Source organism: Melospiza georgiana, chromosome Z, assembly GCF_028018845.1.
Source record: "Melospiza georgiana isolate bMelGeo1 chromosome Z, bMelGeo1.pri, whole genome shotgun sequence".
In the NCBI taxonomy this organism is placed as follows: Eukaryota; Metazoa; Chordata; class Aves; order Passeriformes; family Passerellidae; genus Melospiza; species Melospiza georgiana.
The window spans coordinates 62,969,347-62,990,280 of record NC_080465.1 but is presented as its reverse complement, the minus strand read 5'-3'; the positions used below and the strand labels follow the sequence as shown (position 1 = coordinate 62,990,280).

General features: G+C 37.8%; 1 protein-coding gene across 2 annotated transcripts in view; it reads right to left on the bottom strand.

The window, feature by feature from the left end:
* Nucleotides 1–20,934, bottom strand: part of SMC5 (structural maintenance of chromosomes 5) — a 49,800-nt gene that overhangs the window by 13,258 nt on the left and 15,608 nt on the right. The window contains exons 7-15 of one of the 2 annotated variants that reach the window (XM_058043237.1): nt 16,211–16,372; nt 11,820–11,891; nt 10,757–11,012; nt 9,427–9,581; nt 6,806–6,919; nt 5,726–5,820; nt 5,397–5,529; nt 4,349–4,522; nt 4,050–4,219 (exon numbers count right to left, since the gene is read on the bottom strand). In XM_058043237.1, the coding sequence (XP_057899220.1) occupies nt 4,050–4,219; nt 4,349–4,522; nt 5,397–5,529; nt 5,726–5,820; nt 6,806–6,919; nt 9,427–9,581; nt 10,757–11,012; nt 11,820–11,891; nt 16,211–16,372 (1,331 nt within the window). The remainder of the gene's footprint in view (nt 1–4,049; nt 4,220–4,348; nt 4,523–5,396; nt 5,530–5,725; nt 5,821–6,805; nt 6,920–9,426; nt 9,582–10,756; nt 11,013–11,819; nt 11,892–16,210; nt 16,373–20,934) is intronic. The other variant, XM_058043238.1, reaches the window with a different exon arrangement.

Below are 20,934 nucleotides of genomic sequence, written 5' to 3'. Positions count from 1 at the left end.
GGTCATTCTCGCTTCGATCCCTGAGAAAAACAGTAAAACAAGTCCCTTCAGGAAGCAATTCTAGGGGCATAATGGAGAAGGTGATCACGGAGATTCATCAAGCATTTACAAAGGGCATGCCATACCTCGTGAACCAACTGTAAAACAATGGGGTGACTGAGACCAAGCCGTTGCTACTTACGTCAATTTTAGCTTCCTGTTAGGGCACCTGACAGAAGCTCAACCTCCACACATACGAAAGAGACAACAGAAGCTGCCAGAAGTCCAAATAATACCCTGCATCTTGGCTACACCCAGGCCTACCACATGAGCCATGAGTCCATGAAATGCCCATTTCCACAAGCTCAGAGGAACACAGGGCCATGGGAGCAGATGGGAATGCAAATTCAGGACTCAGAGAAAGGGACACCCTGTCCCAGGACAGTCTCAATACCAGTGTCCAGGTGTGAAACCAATCAATCTAGTCAACACCCAAGGTCCCCTTTGGACTGAGGAGGGTTGCCTTCTTGCACCACAACTGAATCACAGAATTGGTTGGGCTGGAAAAGACCTTAAGATCATTTAGTCCAAACACCAACCTAACACTGCCAGATTCTTCACTAAACTATGTCCCTAAGTACCACACCTACAGGTCATGTTACAAACCAAAAAAATAACTGAAATAAACCAAAAATCCACTCCTCCAGGCAATGATACAGCTCTCATGTAATTTCAGGCTCTGAAATGCAAAAGTAGTATCTGAAAATACTATTGTCAAGTAAGTCTACAGGGGTATCACACAGAAAATGAGTGAACACATGCCTGTCTGTGACTCCAACAGCAGTCCCCGACCTTAATTTAAGTGGTGGCACAACCTTTGGCAACAGCTCTCCTGGCAAAGAGACAGTCACACCACCATTCCAGCTTCCTTCCTCTTTAAGAAACCACTTATTCTCCACTGACTGCAGTTTATCTGGAAAGCCTGTGGTTTTGTGGCTCTTTCACATTTTAGTGGGCATTTCTGTCTGCATTAGCAGTACTGGGAATGCACCAAACATGCCACAGTGTATTTGTGGGATACCGAGTAACCCAAATTTGTCACTGTGGTTGAGCTGCCTCACTGCTGGCCAAGTCCTGTGAAGGTTCACCAGGGTTACCAATTGTTCACTGAAGCTCATGAATACATGGATATCTTTTTGAAGCAGCAGTGTGTAAAAAATTATATAGAGGAGACAAAACTGTGTTCCTATTTATGATATAGAAGATATCTAAATAAAAAAGTAATTATATAACATAAGGAGACATCTTGTTTCTGACAATTTTGCTGTTATCTTAGTAGAGAGTGCCCTGAATCTTTGTTCCTGAAGGCCAAGTCCTCCAGCTTCACTAGTCATCAATTCAGTGCCAAAAGAAACCTCAGTCTGTGGAGGGTAACATTACTGTCCCTGACTGAAGAGTCCTTCAACCTCTGCAGTCAAAAAGCCGCTATCAGCTGCTGTCACTGAGACTCCTCCCAAGCTGTTCAGCCCCCAGCCCAGTCCTCTGCATCTCCTGTAGAACAGCATAGCGCTGGACACTGTGCTGTACAATAAACATTATGGGATCCAGCAGAAAAGCACAGGACTCTTACTATTACATATTTAGGAGGGCAAAAAATGTGAGGAAAGGGAGGAACTAAGTAAGTTGGAGAATAACACGTATAGGAAAACAGAGGAATATGAGGAAAAGAGGGACATTTAGATGTAAATAGTGGGCTGGTTGCTACCCTTGTCCAGCCACACCCAATTGGCACATTCACTTTTTACTCAACTCCATTCCCCCCTCTTTTCTTGCTTTCTACTCAGGCACTCACATGTTTAGAAGTCTAAGTGCAAGCAATTGTAGTCAAATCACAAGTCAGAGGGGGAAACCTGCTTGTCTGTGATGGCTGCACCTGGCTGGAGACCAGAGCAAGTGCACCATGGGATGATGTGATTGTCCTTGCTGCCAGCACCACGGTACAAGTGTGCAAGAGAGTGTTTGATCCCTAATAAAGACCAAAGCACACTAGACAGTAAGTGGCCCAGGAGCCAAGACAGTAAGTGAGCCACTAAGAGTGACACCGCAGGAAGAAATGGCTACTGGAGGATCAGCCTGGCTGACACAGACTGCTGCCACATGCATGTGCTTATGGGTAAGATGACAGGAGTACTGGCTATGGGGTGCAAATTGGGGGAGTCATGGCTACCTCTGTATCTCTGAGACAAAGACCACAGAATGAGCTACTGGAAACTAGGGAGTCACAGCCAGTTCAGCATGCAGGCACACATGGGCAAGGGAGGCAGTCTCTACAGGCCAACAGAAGCAGGGCTACAGCCTCAGGGGTTTGCATTTCCAGGCACAAGCAGTTCAGGAGATTGAGGTCTAGGGGTACTGACTGCACAGATTCAGAGTGTCTGGAACCAGCTGCCAACGGGATCCACATTGCCCACAGATATGCACAGACAATGCACCTGTGCATATCTATGGGTAATCTCATGTTGCTCAGACACAGTACAAACATGAGGCAACCACCAGTGTTGCATCTGTCCAGCCAGTTGCCCTGTATGACCACTGTGCAGTGTGTAATTACATACACATAAGCTGTTCAGATGTGTTCTGTGTGCGTCCAGTGGGAAGTCAGGCTTAGACTGGATTCATGCGGGAGGAGCATTAACCTGCATAAGCTTCATCTTCCTCTCAGTTTGCTGGATCCTGATGAATTTCTCTCATTTTTTGAGTGCTGTGTCCCACACCACTCGTGCATTTGAATTTCAAGACCACAGTCTGGATTAACTGAAGACTAAATAGGTAAAAAAATGTGGTTCTATGGCGACTCTTGGTTTGTTTTCTCTTGCCCAGAAGTCAGTACCAAGGATTATGTTCTGGATCCTATCCTGTTTAGGACTCCTTCACTGGCACATGGAAGAGCAAAGAGAGGGCCCTGCTGTTAGGTTATTAGACACTGAACTACTGGGAGGGAGCAATAAGCCTACTGTTCACAGAGGTCTACTGAAGCTGGGGAAGCAGTTGACAGAACATTTGTGAGATTCAGCAAAGACAAATGCAGAGTCCTGTCCTGCGAAGACAGTGGGTCTGGCAGTAATATAGGCTCATGACAGACTGACTGCAGCAACGCTCTACAAAGAAGAACCTGAAGCACTGCTGGACAATGAGCTGTGCATAAGCAAGCAGCGCACCCTGGCAGCAAACCAGGCTGTATGAATAGGAGCACAGGCAAGTTAAGTGATTTTTCCTCTCTGTTTAGCACTGCACACAGTTTGGACCACTGTGCAAAACCTCACCCAGAGGGCAATCAAGATGGTCAGGGGCTACAGCACACACTCTACAGCACAGGATGAGGTGCTCTGTTTGTTCACCATAGACAAGAGACTAATAACAGCCCTGTATCAACAGAAACCACTGACAGGATGGAACAAAGTTCTCTTATGAGGTACATAGTAGAAGAATTGATAGAAAGTGTGCCTAGGTTAAAACAAGAAAGGTCCAAACTGGATGTTAATGTTGTCTACACTGCCTACTGGGAGTGTGTGCTTAAATGAAATACCAGTTGAAAAAAGCCTTGACTTCACGTCTTATGACAAACAGCAACAGAAAAACCAATTGCAGAGACCCACAAAAACAAAACATATGCAATGAATGATACTATGCACAACTGGGGCCTTACTCAATCCCTGACATGCTTACTTAGTACCATTTACGCACATTATGGCATTATCTAGATATGTGCTACAAAGTTAGAACAATAATCTAATATTTGAGTAAATACATGCAGTGATATTTAACTGGAATCCTATGATTTTATTACAGAAAATCATCTGGAACATTGCTACATGTTGTCTCAGATACTGTCATAATTTCTAAACACACCTTCCTTGTCTTGATTATCACCTGTATCTAATGCTCAAATACTGGTTACTTTTTAAGGGTAAAAGCATGCTGTATTAAGAGAAAACAAAAATATCTCAGCTTTTAAAATGATAACATAGATGTTGTAGATTTTCTCATAGATAACATAGCTTGTTTCCTACCTATCATACTTCACACCAATTTTTGATTCCAACTGCCTCCTCCGGTTTCCTTTCTCTAAAAGTGCCTTCTTCTCCTGCCTGAGTTTATTGTCCTTGAGATCCAGAAGTTTCTGTCTCTCGAACAGTGCAGTCAAACGTGCATCCAATGACTTTAACGTATTACTGATGTCCTGAAACAAAAGAAAATGCAACACTAGCATCCTTACTGCATGCCATACTAACATATGCAGGCTCTGCTTAATGCACGATAAAACAGCTAAAAGTTCACAACATACACAGTTACAGAAATACATTGGTACCTGTCGCTGGTTTTCCAACTGTCCTCTTTCCTCTGTATCCACTGAACTAGTGAGATACTGTGCATCCTTCAAGCATATGTTACTAGTGATGGTTTGTTTTGTGTAAGAAGACATTTTAATAACATATCTTTCTTCTGCTGTATAAATTTGCTTCAGATCGGTTTCCTGTATGACCTAAGATATACAGAAAAATATTAATCTGACAAAAGCATTATTGAAGGCAATACTTTTCAGAACAAGGAAGAAGTGTGATTGATAAATACAGTAAAAAAAACTTCAGCTTCTGCAGGTCCTACTTATTAACAAACTTTGCAAAAAGATGCTAAGTTTAATGCAGCATTACACTTGTTATTCAGACTGGTAAGCAAAGAACTGTTGAGATACTGTTGAAGTATAGTGCCATAACTAATTAAACAAGTCTGATTGTCAAGATATTACAGACACCAATGAAAATTTGTTAGCATTGGTACTGCATAGTGAACAAGGATTGTATTTACTTCAGATACCTAACATGGTGCACAGGTATCCCGTGTAATAAAGAAACAAAGTACTAAAGAATTAATAGATGAAACCACAAGGTGAGCTGTAATGTATTAGTCAAGCAAATGTGTCTGTAGGAAAAAAGAAGGCATAAAAATACCAGAGCTGCTTGTCTTACAAGCTTCATATCAAAAAGGATACTATAAATAACCAAAGATTTACCATAACTCAAGATACATAAAGATAAAATATGTCCACTACACCAGAAACAGCAAAAAGCCTCCACAGGATAAGTTATATTTGACTAAAAATGTTGCTCAGTTTATTTATGCAACATCAGCTATATTCCGTCAATTAGGCTTAGCAAATAATTAGGCTGACTGAATTTGTTAAAATGTCTTACAATATGTTAGCCCATAATGAAGTGTTCCCACTTCTACAAGGCAAACAAAAAGGATAAATAAAATTGCTAAAGCAATTTTTTGCATTCTCCATGTTTACTTGCCAAACAACTTCCGAAATAAAACTCCACACCACAGGTGCATTTATGCTTCTTCAGATACTTTACCCTTTCAATCATGTCTCTGGTCTTCTGTGTTCCCACAGGAACATCATGAACACGGTACTGGAAACAAAGGTAACTCATCACGGGAGAAGGCGCATCAAATAACTCTCGTAAATATGAATAAAATCCGTATCGGCTGGAGAAGAGATAAAGTAAGCATCACAAATCAAATTCAGCAAGTAAGCAAGCTGAAGTTACTGAAGGGTCAGAAAGAAGTCCCACTAACCCAGAACTAAACTGGTGATAATTTGATTTGCATAAAAAATTCTAATATATAGCAACAAAATAAACCCACTGCATTCAAAACAATCCAAATACAATCAGATACATACTGTAATTCTTCAATAGGTCTGGATGGTAAAATTTCAGCACATGATTTATCAGGTGCACATACAGCATTCACTCTTAGATTCTGACGATCACGCACCTATTATAAGATTATATTAGATTATTTGGTAAAGACCAGAAAAATAAACCATGTGCAAATAAAATATTAATTTAGGATTCAGAGTCAGAATTATTTTCAACTGATGACCTCTGGAAGAACTTACAAATTCACTCTGGCTCAGAAATAACCAAGTTCTCTAAAGGCAAACTCTATTAACGTCCCTGAAAACACTATATGCTAGAGAAAATAAAAGCAATCAAAGAAACCCAGGGCCAAGTGCTCAGTCTAAAGAGCTACTTGTATGAGTGAAGATCAGTTGAGCTGGTTAAAGCAGCCTTGAACTGAGTTCCACAACCACACAAGCAAGATACGCCCCCAGAACTTCAGATATCACTACTACTGTTCAGGTATAAAAAAGTGGTTAGTTTCCATGAAGAGTGGATGAGTCTTCAAAAACTGCAGGACAGTCTGTCACTAAATACACCATTGTGCTGACTGTAGTTGGAAAATATTGTGACAGTTCAATACCATATTTTCTGCTTTTTTCCTCTTGCATCATCTGCCTGACTTTCAAAAGGAACAATCTTCTCACTGATTCAGGAGACCGGAGAACTATGAAAAAACAAGCTTAATTTGCTGCTTAGACCACTGCATGTCACAAAAGATGCTTCCTGCCCCTTTATTCAAAGGGCAGTGGAAAATTTTGGTACTAAATTTGTAGATTTCTGCTCTACCCATTTTCTTGTACACAGTATTTTCTACTTAAGTGATTACTGCCTTAAGGAAGGAAGAAAGGAGGAAGACAATCTAAAAAAAACCACATCTTCTAATAGTCCTACATGTATCCAATTAGTTTAAGGTTTAAGGAAACCTTAATTCTGAAGAAAATTTTTGAACACTACACATTATCCACTTGTTATGATATAGGTATCTATCATTATCATACAGATTTACTCGCTAGACTCCCAAGTTCAAGGTTCCTACTTCAGTACTTAATAAAGTTCCAAAATTGGTGCCAACTTGCCTCCACCAGAAATGTCTCCATATCTTCTTGACACTCAAAAACGAAAGCCCTCAAGTCATTGGATGAAATGTGATTTTCAACATATTTTGCATGTCTACTGTCTTTCATATTGATCTAATAAAGAAAGGTAATGAGCAAGTGATTTAATACAATTCAACTTAACATCCCAAAAAACACTTCAAATAATCAAGATGATATCCACACATATATTTAATGAAACCAAGAACGATGTCTTCAAAAATATATTTCTTTGCCTTTTTTTGCAACCAATTCTCTTGGGAGGAAACCTATGGTAAGTCACAGATCACTGTGCTTAATTTTTAGCCATCCATATCCTTTTTCAGCACTCCTGGAGTTGTCACCATCTCTCACCATACCACCTCTCCCGCTCCATCCTGGCCTTACAATTGAAACTACCCCCATCTTATGTCTAATGTCTCTGCTCCAGCACTAGTAAGGGTTTTTCCATTAGCAACAGAAAACATCACACTCCTTAAGCTGAAGTGCACTTGAATTCCTAAGAAAAAAGCCCCACATACTTAAAACGGATGAAGCCTTCCAAATCTGAATGAAATGTTAATGTTTTTGGTTTTCAGTTGACTTTGACTAGTAATTAAACATCATGTCACTATACATGAAACACAAAGGCAAAATTACAGAGAACTACACAATTTAATAATCTCAAAATGGAGAAAGGCGGGGTACAGTTAACAGCAATTTGAAAGCTGGAATTTTTAAGTACACCAGACTAATTTACATAATACCAAAGTGTACTGGTTTTGGCTGAGGTAGGGTTAATTTTCTCCACAGTGGCCAGTATGGGGCTGCGTTTTGGGCCTGTGCTCAACAGAGGGTTCATTATACAGAGATGGTTGTCATCTCTGAGCACAGGTTACACAAAGCCAAGGCCTTTTCTGCTCTTTGTGCTGCCACAGTGGTAGGGCAGGGATGATGGAGACTGGGAAGAAACAGAGCCAGAACAGGTGACCCAAACTGACCAAAGGGATATTCCAGATCATCATCCTCAGTATACAATGTGAGAGGAAGGAGGTACACTTGGAGTGATGGCTTCCGAAACGTCATAGTTTAGGAATGGTATTCTTCAATTTAGAAGGCCCATTAAAATCATGGCACTGCTTGCTCCCCATGTCCCCTCCCTGCCTCCTGCTCCAGCAGGATGGAGTTGAAAACTGGAGGCAACAAAAGGTAAAAATCATGGGTTGACATAAGAATAATTTACTGGAAAAAGCAATAAGATAAGAAAGCAACCAGTAGCTGCAGCAATTTCAATAATAAAAGGTGTAAGACTAACAATTTACACCCCCAACAAATGCTCACTGCCCACTGTGACTTCTCCCAACCTGAAAGGCAAAATTACAGCAAGAGTTTCTTTCCACCACTCACCCTGCAAAGAGGCGCAGTTATATGGAACAAATTAGGGTCTGGACACACCCTCTCAGCCACACATCCTCTCAAGCATTACCAAAATTTAACCCTGTCCTTGGCCAAAACCAAGACACCAAGTCACTGTCACACAGGATGGAGCCCAGCTCTCCTGGAGATGGCTGAACACCTGCCCATCCATGGAAATGGTGACTTAATTTCTTGTTTTGCTTTCCTCATATGAATGGCTTTTGCTTTCCCTATTAAATTGTCTATACCATGAGCTGTCTAAGCTTTTACTCTACTGATTCTCTACTGAATTCTGAACAGGGACAGTGAGTGAGCAGCTGCCTGGGGCTTGACTGATGGGCAGGGTTACACCTCAGACAGAAAAGAAATCCACACATCAATTGATGTCATAGAGGTTAATGAGGCCGTATGTAAAAGTAAAGATATCCTTATTGAAGCATTTATAAAGTTATCTTGATGTGGTCTTTCAGGGAGAATTCAAAGTTCTAATGATAACAAGAAATATTTGGGATTCTATTCTAAACAAAAGTAATTTTGAACAGCCCTAGTACATGTACCAAGTGTAAGAATTTGTATATAAATATTCTGATATACTAATTTAAATTGTAGCAATATATTAAGTAAGTTTGCAATTCTGAAAAGTGCAACTGGAGATCTTCATCCTCTTCACATTACATAGAGCATATATTGCAAGCATGTATTGCACTAAAAAAAGTAATATCCTCTTTGAAAATTTAGCCCTGCTATTTCTAGATCATACTTAAGTTGTCAAACCAAACCAAAACACAAAACAAAACCAGCAACTGATTTCTGTGTCTCTAGATGGCTGGGTAGAGCAAACAAAAAAACTACTCCGAGATCACAGAGGGAAGTAAGCACAGCTGAGCAGGTTGCGCTGTAAAGGCAGATACTCAATTGGCAACTGCTTTTTTAAGCAGCAACTAAGAACTACTTAAGTAGTAAGATTGGATAATAACTGGTTGCACCACAGAGGAAGCCTGCTACAGGCATCTTCTTGTGGAGGAAAGGAGCCATCCCACCTTACTCAATTACAACATTGCCTATGGAATTCTAATTATGAATATCCTGCGTGTACTTGGCAGTACATTCCAAGACGTGTCTCAAAAGTCTCCCAGTCATTCTTGAAGCCTTGCAAGACATACATAATCTAACCGTTTACAGAGTGGCATGCAAGTAAATCTTCTTACTTCAAGCATCATGGGTTCACAAGTTTTTTTTTTAAACTTGTCTTTGTTGTTTCTGAGCCACATAAGAGCAGAGTGCGTGTCTCGGAACCTCTGTTTAAGCTTCTCTTCCTTCACATGCATTATATTATTTAGTTGTCCAAGGCGATCAATTATTCCTGTAATTCAAGGTAGTGTCTTAAACAGAGTCCACAGTAAGTACACATTATAACCAGCATTTTCTGGTATCTAGTGACTACACTCCTCCAAAACTAAGGTTGTTGGTAAATGGAAAGAACTAAGTTTCTCTTTCCAGAATTGAGATGCTGCTACTTCTGAAGAAATAAAAAAACTATAAAAGCTTAAAATAGAATTAAAAACTTATCCAAAGATAAACAAAATATGGTAAGCACAGTAAAAAAACATGAATTTTGCCATGGAAGTATGTTTTTTCAAGACTTGTCCTACTTCTGTATCAAAAACAAAAAACTTCCCCAGAAGAAAGAGACAGTAGGACTAGTAATGTGAAATATCTGTTACTTCATGCTAGCAAAAAACAAAATGTGTGACAAGAGACTGTGTATGAAAGCATCTACTATTCAGAAGAGACAGAGATCAGAACCTGGGAATTTTGTGCTACTCAAGATAAAATATAGTGTCTCCCTCCCTAGGTCACCTGGACTCCCTATCTCAGTTTCTTCTGGGATTCCAGGGTTCTTGGATTGCCAGACAGGTATGTGCAAATGAGCAACATTCACTGAGGAATATGTATATAACACCTTCACTAGCTGTCAAGCTTCAGGTTTTAAATTTTATTTCATTTATTAGAAAGGACTAATTGTAAATCCCGGACTAATGTAAAGAAACTCTGGAATTAAAGTTCATCTAAGAAGGAGAACTGCAGCATCTGCAGCTAACATACCACATACAATATATGAAGTAGCTAAAATATTGTCTCTTCAAGGCAAACTGCTTTCTCCATCAGGTTTGGGATTGCTTTTCACAATCTGCTAACTACAGACCTTCATTTTAACCAAAAAATCCCCCAAACCTCCAAACTGCCAAAGTACTCTCCTTACTCAGATATCAGAAATACTGATTCCTTGAAGGATAGTTTCAAGGTCAATTTTTAATTTTGCATCTTCAAAATTAATTCTTAATTTTGAAAGTGGTTGTTACTTTTAATAAAGCTGTTAACAAGAGAGAGGACTGCTATACATGTAGGCCAACTACAAGTAGCAGCTGAAGTAAACACCTTGAATTATTTCACTACAGCAGGACAAGGAGATTCTGTACAAGCAGATGCATTAAAATAATAAAATAAATTGACAAAGAAAAACCTTAAGTAACTTACTTTTCTCTTCAGCCTCTTGGTTGGTTTTTTCTGCTCTTAGATCACTAACATCGTTATCAATATTTGCTTTCTCTTCTTGTAATTTTTTCAGCTCAGTATTAACAGTATCAATTTGTGGCTGAAGATTCTCACAGACTGCCATTGTTTCCAGCTCACTCTGCCACTCTTCTATTATTTGTTGAGTTTGATGTATTTTCTTCTTCCTGTTTGTTTCTTCATCTTTTTTCATTCTGAATGCCTGATTAATTTCTTCAATCTAAAAATTTGGAGTATTTCGAACAAGAAATGAGTTTGGTATACAGAACCTACAACAAATACCTAGGATACCTGTGCAACTGCTATTAAATGCCTACATAACTGTGCACTCAAACCCCAAAAGTCTGTTACAGTTCCAACAGCACTATGACACAGTTCCAGTAGCACTACAGCAGTTGAAGAACATAAGCAAAAATACAATCATGCCTATAAATCAATTTTTTAAGTTCCTTCATTTTCACAAAAGCAGAATCTTAAAGGTTAATTAACTGACTAACAGTTGCTTAATACGTCTTAAGTTTAGTCTATGATTAAGTAAAATCTATAGCCCAAACACTACTTAGAAAATTAGACTTTGCATCCTTATACATTTCATTTACTATGCATTTCTTGATCAAGTGCATAGATAAGACTGTTTCACAGCCTTGAAAGGATGTTCCTTTTACAAGATGCAATATGTATATCCTTAGAAGCAGTAACCTACAGCCTCTACAGTGTGAGTAACTTCTCACACTATAGAGGCTGCAGCTTCTCAAAGCCTATCACAAATGGCATGTGTGCATATGTTTCTGTCAATCAATATATACACACACTGTCTATTTTAGTAGGCACCATAATTTATGCAGTATACACCTCTCTCTTAGTAATTCCCGTTTGACTGATAGAGTTCTAAAGATACACTGTGTACTAGAGGGAGGGAAGAGCACAAGCACTTGCAGCATCTTCATAGAAATTTGCCACTCTGCTAACAGAAGAGCAGACAAAAAAACCAAAAACAAACACCAAGAAAAGTCAGCAAGACTCTTACCTGTTTATCTTTCATCTCCAAAGCATCTTGTTTCTCTTTACATTTCTGGGAAATATTTCTGATTTCAGCAGTCTGCATACAGCAAGATATTTAAATTTACAGTCAATAAATTCAGTTATATTTGTAAAAAGTAGTCAGATTTTTAAGAACATCTTGTATGTGCATAACTAAGTATTTACTCCCCATTTTACTACTGACAAAGCCATCCTTACCCACTTCTTATTCTTAATTGTATGTGTAGCATGTATAATTTCAGCAATTTGTCAAGACTTGCATAACAGCATTCATACTGTACTGTTCACAACCATTCTGCTATAGGTCTGCAAATTTTGGCATGACATAGAGAGGAAGCGCCTAATCTGAAATTAATACCTCCACCCCTGATTTCAATGAAAATGTTACATTCAGATGCCTACAACTATAAAATGTTCTTGCCTCTTTCTCCAAACAAATTTTGCAAAGAAAGGTGATACTAAAGAGCAAGCAAGGCTTAAGCTCCTAGGAACAGGATGGCCAAACCAGGTTTTGTCCAAGTCATCCTACCTCTGAACTGCATTGTGCTAGAGCTAGATCCTACACAACTGAGCTCGACAATTTGTTGGCTCATGTGTAGGCATCCATGTCTCTGCTCTATGCTCAGCTTCTATAAAGCAGAAGAACAATATAGGTTGAAAGGAATTTCTTGGCATTACCCTGTCCCATCCTTTCTCAGAGCATGATTTTATTAGGTCAAGTTGCCCAGGCACTCACACAGCTGAGTTCTGAACACAGGGGAAATACACTATCCTTTCTCTGAAAACTGCATTTCTCCTTCCCTAAACCCTCAAGGCTGAAGCACTGTGAAGAGAATACTGGAACACTGTAGAAGGATAGAAAGATTGCAAGTAAATTCCAGTGCAGACATGGAAACCAACACAGCACTCCCAGCAGAAGAAATGTCTTCCTATGAAAAGTCATACTGAAAACACCAAGATGCATAAAAAAAGGAGAAAATAAAACTATGCAGAATTTTTTCTCTACCCCAATCTCAAAAAAGCCCCCAAATTTTAAGACTCGTGCAGACGGTTTGCATGAAGCCAACACAGAAGAAATACATCTGGGTCTTGCAGCTGACTGCTGTGAAGTAATGATTCTGTGATGCTCTTTTCAAAGAGTTCACAGAGGCAGCCTGAAGAGGAAGCTCTCTCCAGGAAACTGATACACAATGTTCACAAAATGGTTCTGAAGGCTCTCAAAATTGGGGCACTACTAAGGAACCGGGATTCTGTTTTTCAGTTACCACTGTATTTTCAGTTATATGTTTCTAGACAGACCTATCTACAGAACAGACAAACAGCTAGAATTGTCTTTATGATTTTCATTGTATAACCAAAAAAGACTGCTTTACACCATTAAATATTGCTAGAAAACTGCATTACATAGTTAACTCTGTTCAAATGCCTTTAAAGAGCCTGAAGAAACTGTTCTGAAAATACACCATTTCAAACTTTTCCTATAAAATGGGTCAGTTTCTTTTTTCCACATTCTACTTGACACACTCAAACCACCAAGTCTTACTAAAAATTTTTATTCTAATCCAGAAATTGAAAGGGTTTTTACACACAGAAACAGGAGAAAAAGTAATACAATGTCTGGATATATTAATGTAATTCCCAGAATTACTCCACCTTTCTTTGCTGTTCAGCTCCTTCCAGACAAAACTACAAATCCATACTCAGCTTTTTGCCAACAAACTTCAAGAAAGACAAAATGAAAGTGTGGCTATTTCCGCTCTCATATAAATATCCTCATGTTAAGAGAAAGATCTCAAGAAGCAGTCAGAATTGAAGTTATTTGATAATGGATATAAGCCTCAAGCAAAGGATCTGAAGAGATTTATATTCCCTACAGGTCTGTGTATCCAGAATAGAGCAGACTTAAATATTAAACTGCTTTCCTTTAATGGCAAATTGAAACGAATCAACTCCTTCTGGCTCACAGAATATTCACCTGTGAAATTCTTGCCAAATGCCTGCATTTGTACAAAGACAGAATTTTAAGTTATAAAAAATTCAAGCAGTCTATGAAAAGGTGAGGAATTAATCATGACAGAGCAGCTTAAAGCCATTATAAGCTACTTAAGTCTTGCACTTTCATACTACATCAAAACTATCTCCTAACAGTGCAACCAGCACTGATTCTCCTTTCCAAAGACGTTTCAACAACCCAAGTCTCAAAGTATGTGTGAGGGAAATGCATTTCAGCAGCTGAAAAAAAGGTACTTCATGAAAGTCCAGAAAGCAGCAATACGTGTCTCAGATCTTCTTAACTTGCCTGGTATCTTGCAAATAGCTAATGCCATAACAACATATATAATACATTCCCTTACATCTTTTTCCACAATTCTGGACTCTGAGCTCAAGACAAAATTATAATCATTCAATCTAGACTTGAACATATCATTTAACATCAGAAAAAACAGCTTTGGAAGCGTTATAGTATACTACTATATACAGAATATTATTAGTTATGAATAAAATACAAAATTGTAACTCATCACTGGAAAGTTGTATTAAGAGTATCTCACTAAGTCTTCTATAAATTACTTATTTCCAATTTATCCTCTTTCCTTCTTCTTGTATTTTTGGCTACTGGAATACTGTAGAACAAATGTACCTAATCCAATTTCCAGACATAAATTATTTACTTATTATTAATTCATTAATTAATAATTAATTAGCACACAGTTAACCTTTTGAATATACAGTATATGAAAGCTTTACTCAACAAGTTTAGATTGAAAAGAAAAATATGCTGATTCAAGAGTATAAATTATTCATCTCGAACATCTCTCAGGTTTTCTTCCACTGCTTTGTAGGAAGTGCCTATGCTGAGCAAGCTCCCTGCAAGTTAAAACTAAAATGATCACTGTTTGTCCTAGGTTTCTTATAGAAACAAAGTACAACCTTTAACAAAAAAGATTACTTTGATGTGAATACAGCCCAATACTTCCAAGAACAGAGGTACCAATGATTAAGTAGAACTGCTCCCAGTTCCAAAAAAACAGAGTAGTTTGATACATATGGGTAAAACCTAACACAGTAAGACCAAGCAATGAGAACAAAGTTTATCAACTCACAAGCATGAAGGCATTGTTGCATTATGAAAATCAACTTCAATTTTCCAGATGTTAACTTTTCTCTAAGAAAGTACATTTTCCCTTAAACAACAAAAACCTTCAAAACAAAAAGCCCAACCAGACCAAAAAAAGGCAACAGCAGTAAGACTGCAACATTTTGGAACACTGAGGTATTTTGCCTCACAGCACAATAAACTCTTGCAATACCGTAGGAGACAAAACCTAATTACTTGTACCAAAGAATTTTCTTATAATTATGAGGGACTTGAGTACTTCCTAATGTTAGTGTAGCATTTATCACAACAAAAACAATGTTGTGAACAACAATCTGTTGGGAGTTTTTTGCCTGGTCTTTCTGCTCTGGTTTTGGGTTTGTTTTTTATTTGGGGCAAGGGTGTGTGTTTTGGCGCTTTTTTTTTTTGACAAAGCACATAACTAGTTTATTAACTCACAGTGTATTAAATGCCACTGAAGTTTCAGACCCCCATCCTGCAAACAGAACTCACTGCAGCAAACAAACATTCTCATGTGATCATTTAACTTTGGTTATCCACTACAAATTTGTGCAGCTTATACACACAGTGACTTCTGCAGTCTGAATAGCAAATACTAGTCAAAATCCTGCAGGAAATTACAGTACTCTTATTTTCCATATGGAAATGATATTTTTTTCATAAACCCAGGAAGAGCAGCTGTTACATAAACTGTAAGATATAAATAGGTTTACCATTAAAATCCCTTATGCATAAAAATATTCACAACTAATGAACGATTACTGTCTAATTAAAAAATGAAGTCCTACTTATGCAATTATGCTCAATATTAGAGGAATGCTTTTAGGCCAGCAAAGTTGTAATTTACCTTAAATAAACCATATTTCAAGAAGAAAAGAGGAGTGAACATCCCACAAACCCAAACCACAGGACAGATGAAAACAGGCATCTAATTTAATGGAAGTACTTAACTTGGGGAAACTACAAACAATATATCCTAGCAGATTTTAAAATTTCTCTTTATTGTACATTAAAGATTTGCTTTTACAAAACCAAGAGCAGACTGAAGAACTGCTACTAAAGGTTTACTAAGGCATATATTCCTTGAACAGACACAGAGAAGGCACTAAGAACCACGGGCACAGGTGCTTCAGGAAAATTTCTGCTGAAACATCATTATGACACAGTAGGAAAAAAGAGGTTATTACTTTACATTTTACAAAGCTGAACAGAGAGAACCTGAAATATTACCTATGTTAAACAAGAACTTCAATACCTACATTATCTCTGGCTTTCATATCCAGATTGTTTAAATTTTCTTCAGCTTCTTGAATTTTTCTTGTCCATGGGGCCTGCATTTCTCTCAGACACTTCAGTTCTTTCTTAACTTGGTTTCGGCACTGTTTCACTTCTTCATGCTGTTCACGAACATTTTCATATTCCTTGGAGGAGTTGAAAGTAAAACAATTAAAAACTGCTGTATTCTATTGCAGAGTTTTATACTGTCCAAAGGTTTTATTTAACTGTTCATGAGTTTTAGAAAAATATCTTTCAGAAACTAGCATTACAGCAACTATTTAATTAATACTGTTACTAGTTCAAATGACAAATAGTTATAGGGATCATTCAGTCCCCAATGAACAAGGACACATTATTAATACTTCTTAAATAATATGCAATCAACTAGAAGAAACAACCCATTTGTCTGCAATTACCTTGTCTCCAAGTTCATCTGGGATCATGGAAAAAACCCCTTAGCCCCTCTCTGTTCATAGTTTGAGACTACTTACACAGGAGTCTAAAAGCCAAGGAGCAAATAACCACATACACTTGTGGAGAGTTTTGTGCAGACGTGGCTTGAGGAAAAAAGGCCATGATCATATACAGCTGGTTAAGCAGTAAAAAGCAGCTGTAAGCAGTAAGTTCTCAGCCTTTTTCCTTACGAGAAAAACAACAACACTGCGTCCTTGAGCAAATAACAAGAAAAACACAGTGAAAAACATGGTGCCCTTGAATGTAGTCAACAGCAGGATGTAAAAACAAGTATTAGCCTCAACAAGAAAACCACAAGTATTTTGAGAACGTAGCCACAAAGGAGGGGTTGACATGTAATCTGTAACCAATGATGAGCTTAGCTTTTGCAATATGTATGAGCTTAATTAACACAATTATAAAAGTATGTAAGCTGGATCAATAAACCTGAGACCAATGATCATCAATAGGATGTGCTTGTCTCCCTTCACTTCCGACAGACACTTTTGGGAGAAAGAAAAGAAAACGAGCTGGACAGATTGTCAGAGCAATTAACAGACACAGCCACTGCTGAAGTAAACCAAGGGGAGAGTTTTGGGGAAACAAAATACTTTTGGGGAAAAAAACTCCACCACACACCACAAACAACAAAGCCATTGCTATCCAGGAAGTTTAACTCAAGATACATTCATGAGAGAAAAGAGATGGTAAGCAGTAGGGTGACCAAGAACCTCCACTTCAAGAAGATGGGAATTTTGTAGAGAAAGTAGTTTAAGCTAAAGGAGTCATTATTAGTGATTTTTCTGTGTGTGTTATACTCTCTGGAGAGAAAAAAACATCAAAAAAGGAAGAAACAAAAAGAAGGGGAACCTCTCCCCAGCCCCTCCAAACTAAGAAACATAAGAGAACCATACATTCCATGAAAGCTTCATGAGGAAAAAAAGTAAGATGTTCAGAGGTCCAGAGAGAGGAGTAGATTCAGTTATGCAGGGGGACAGAGGAAGGGAAGGCTGCTTGACTTTGCCCCTAATTCAGAACATATGCCTAGTTATCCCAAGCCCTGGAGGTTAATATTACAACAGTAACAGTAATGGCAATAATAATTTTACATGAAGACCACCTGGAAGTTAATTTTAACAGGTGAATTGGCTTTATGTGCTACCACTTTTTCATAGCTACTTAACTAACCTGATGAATCACAGATAAATCAACCTAGGCTACAAAATCCAAGGTCTTTCTTGACAGTATCTTTTTCATAACGTCAAAAGGTATTTGATGAAAGCTGCCGCAATTCTGCAAAGTACAGTCAGTAGCCAGTGCTACAAACTTACAGAGATAAAAGGATTATATTTTCACTTATCTGAAAGATTAAGCTTAAAATTCAGCTCTGCTCCAAATAAGGCATTTTATTTCAAGATTAAAGCAAATGCACACATGTACAATTACATTTCAGATTCCACAAATACAAAGTATGAGCAAGTTCCACAGAACTGTCATGACATAATTTTTACACAGCAAATTCTTTTAATATTTTAAGAAATTCTGACTCAATCAAAATACAGAGATCTTGTGTATCTGTACTCAAGTAACTCTGATGCTTGTAATTATGCACTCCACTAAAGACCTGCAGAACTCTGGAAGCATTCCAGCTTTCTCAAGAGATGTCTGCATCTTAAACCAATGTTTTTCTTAATTGTAAACATGAGGAGAGGAAAAGAAGAATGGACGTAGCTCGACCAAAACACATTTTCAAAACTACATGACATGATTCTAGGAACTACGGAGTTCTATGGAACCTAAAGTATATGTTCAAAAACTTATTAGACATAGTTATATGTGAAAATGGTGTAAAATTCTCTCTATATAGAAACAGTTGTCACTGTCTAGAAAAAAATAATCACTTGACAAAAAAATCTTCCTCAGGTAAAAAGCAGTAGAGTCTTCAGAATTAAAATGCACTTCAACAGTGATCAGAACATGAAAAAGTTCATCACCAGACTTCTCTTTTCCTCTGTGATTAAAAAACAGTCTAATGTCATATTTGAGTTATCATATTTCCAGGCTGTCTGTTTCTCTATTTCACAACATCATGCAGTGTTTATACATCTGCCTTCCAGCTGACTTAAAACTTCAGGTGTAGCTATTCTGCTTGGTTACAAAGGTAAATTCAACAGGTAGGTGTGTTTAGTATTCAAGTTGAAATCTGCATTTAGGGGAGGACGGAGCAAATGAAATATCTTCACATCAAATCACCACTTCAGATTTGAAGCAGCCACCTGATACTGACACCTCGCAGACATTGTTCCTCTACATTTCTATCTACTGATGGGCATCTTACTCTTCTAGTATATTAATTACAATTGACTTCCAATCCCTAGAAGCTGGTTTAAATCCAGAGAAGAAAATAGCAGCTAAATAGTTTAGTAAAGCTAATGAGTCTTTACTACAACAGAAGGATGAATAAACTCCCATACTATTCTCAATTTCAGTAAACCCCATTTTAAAACGCAAACTCATCAATTTATTCTAAGGACTAAACAGTGCTAGGTCAAAACAAAAAAAAACTCCTCATGCTCTTGCAGAACAATGCAATTCTTCTCTTAGAAAGAGGTTGGTATTTTTGCAATGTAAGAGAAAACTAAAAATTCTGTCACAGTTTAACAAATCACAAAACAGCAACAGAATGTGAAATTTTATTATAGCCTGTAATTCAGATATCCTCTACCTAGTAAAACAATTACATCAATGCCCTTCGATTTCAAATGTAAATTAAGTACATGAAAGATCTTGTGTTAAAATTTATCAGAATTTCCCTATAGTCACTGCTCTCAGCATCTCTAAAGGGCACTTTTACCTTAAGTTTTCTTCTCTTTTTCGTCAATCTAATATACACTACTGATTCTGTACTGTCAATCAGAACTCCACCAAGGTGTCAAAGCACACTGTTGTTTCCATGGATTCGGGGGTTAAAAAGTTACAGTGAACTGAGTGCAACCACTAAGAGCCTTTAACATACTGAGCAATATAAACTGTCTAGAAGACAGCAGTGGAAATAAGGTGTTTAATCAAAGTCTGACTAAACTTGCTTAAGTATGGCATAACTAATAGCAATGTTCTCTAGTTTGTGGAAGGCAACTTAATTGACAGCAGATAAAATCATTAGCTTAGTCTTCCTTTATCAGTGTCCAGCAAGCCTTTAGAGCTCTGTATAAGCAAGTATCTTACAGCAGAGAACAATCAGCATCATTCTACATTTATTATGCAACACCAGGCTAACACATGTAGTAGAAAAAATCCTACCATTCAAAAAGTACTGACATCACAGAAGGTATATCCTACTTCCTTAATACCTACCACCATCCATCTATTTAAACTGCTACTCCTAAATCTCCCAGCTGTTAGCAAGATGATTTGAAGGCAGTGATGGGAATCCCAGTTGCTCAAGATGCAAAGGCCATAATGCTCTTTGCATAGCCATATGAGGCTTCATTATATGCAAAATTGCAAAAGTAAGAGTTCTGCATTCTTCATGAGCAGTAAATCCAGTTTTCTGGAAGTTCTATATCTGCATTTCATTAACTCTATACTTATATATAATATAATTAAGCTTGCAAACAAGGCAAACAACATATTGTTTCAGTAAAGTGAAATCTCCATCAGTATGAGCTGTTTAGAATCATTTCATCTGATTGATCATTCAACACTAAACTAAGGTAGTATTAAAGTGCTCCTCAGAAATACTTACTTTGATTTGTTTAAATGACCTGCTCTTTACTCTAGGTTCTTTCAAATGTGTTTAAATATTTTTCTGCTCAAATGCTAATATTTTTGAGATTGGCAACTTAAATTCAGTGACATGTCTGTCATGCACACTAAACTTCAACTAATAAATTAAGAGGAATATAACTGCTAAAAAACTTTAACAAAAAACCTGTAAAAAAGTTACAGCTGAAGAAGCAAGCAGACCTGTCTAGAGCTTAAACCAGTTGCCTCTGCACAGAATAAAAGGAGTACTAATCTTCTTGGCCTGCACTACTGGCTTTCCCAAAATGTGCAGGTGCCTGAACAACTACTTGAAGCAACCTATGCAGCTAGGTATGTAACCAAACATCACAGTTAGACCAAGAACAGAATTTCAAGAACTGGCCTGCTTGCACTAAGCATTAAGCAATGATACTCAAATACTCCAGTCACACTTCTTCTAAAGCAACTTTTGGCCTATTTCTAATTTCACAATCTTAGAGAAAACAGG